The 947-nt window shown below is 30.2% G+C and overlaps 1 protein-coding gene across 1 annotated transcript; it reads right to left on the minus strand.

The window, feature by feature from the left end:
* Nucleotides 1–276: 276 nt before the first annotated feature.
* Nucleotides 277–825, minus strand: LOTGIDRAFT_104070 (hypothetical protein; the record flags this gene model as incomplete). Its single annotated transcript, XM_009053272.1, has 1 exon — nucleotides 277–825. One exon carries the CDS (start codon nucleotides 823–825, stop codon nucleotides 277–279), a length of 549 nt encoding a protein of 182 aa, XP_009051520.1.
* Between the last annotated feature and the right edge of the window lie 122 nt (nucleotides 826–947).

Genomic DNA, 947 nt, shown 5'->3' on the forward strand with positions numbered 1-947 from the left:
GTATCTGTTATTTTCAAACTTGGGTTTTTATTTTATTCTTAGCTTTGATATATTCTCTATTTCTTTTTAAAATATTATTCCAATCCATTTTTAAAAAAATAAAATTAACATATATCGTTCATAACTCTTTCACCCGCAGGTTTTCTAGTATTTACAAATACATATCCATGATCATCTGGATATCTCCATTGAGCTTTACAAACCTTTTTAAATGCCTCTCTGTCCATTCCGTGATTTATCGATTGAACGATTTGAGATAAATCTTTGTCGTTTAATTCAAATAATAAAAAAACAATTTGCATTTTTTCTAATGAACATAGAATCCATCCCGTAAAAAGATTGGGATTGGTATATGCAGTGACAGTTGTGATGTCTTCCTTTAATGAAGAATTCTTGTTGAACAGCTTGATTTCTTTGCGCCACGCAGTCGTCAAACAACATTAAGTTCTTTCGCTCGCTATCAATTTGAGACAAATCTAGATCATTAACATTTTTCGTAAGAAAAACTTTTATATCCGTTGGTTTCTTTCCTTCGAGGTAGTTATCTATGAAATCTTTCAATTCCACTTTTTCTTCGTTTTCTTTGTAATATTGAAATAGGTCTTGAACATCTCTCTTTGGTAGATATTCTAAAGCTTTGAGAAATTGATAATACGATTGCTCTGGTGTTGTTGTGTAGATATACAAAGAATCGAAATCTAAAAGGTTTGGTGTTGTCAACATGTTAAAAGTGAGATGAATTTTCCCAGAACCGGAACTACCGCATATACACATGAGCATTGGGTTATTAGGAAATATTTCTGAATGATTAAATTTTTTACCCATTTTTTATTATTTTAATTTGTTCCAAAAATAACTCCTTCTCCTTTATACTTCGAAAGATATATTCCTTCTCCAGTGCGTATGTTTTTTAAAAATATTCCATTACCCTTATGTTTGACTTTGAT

The sequence above is a fragment of the Lottia gigantea genome (assembly GCF_000327385.1).
Source record: "Lottia gigantea unplaced genomic scaffold LOTGIsca_2, whole genome shotgun sequence".
Taxonomy (NCBI): Eukaryota; Metazoa; Mollusca; class Gastropoda; family Lottiidae; genus Lottia; species Lottia gigantea.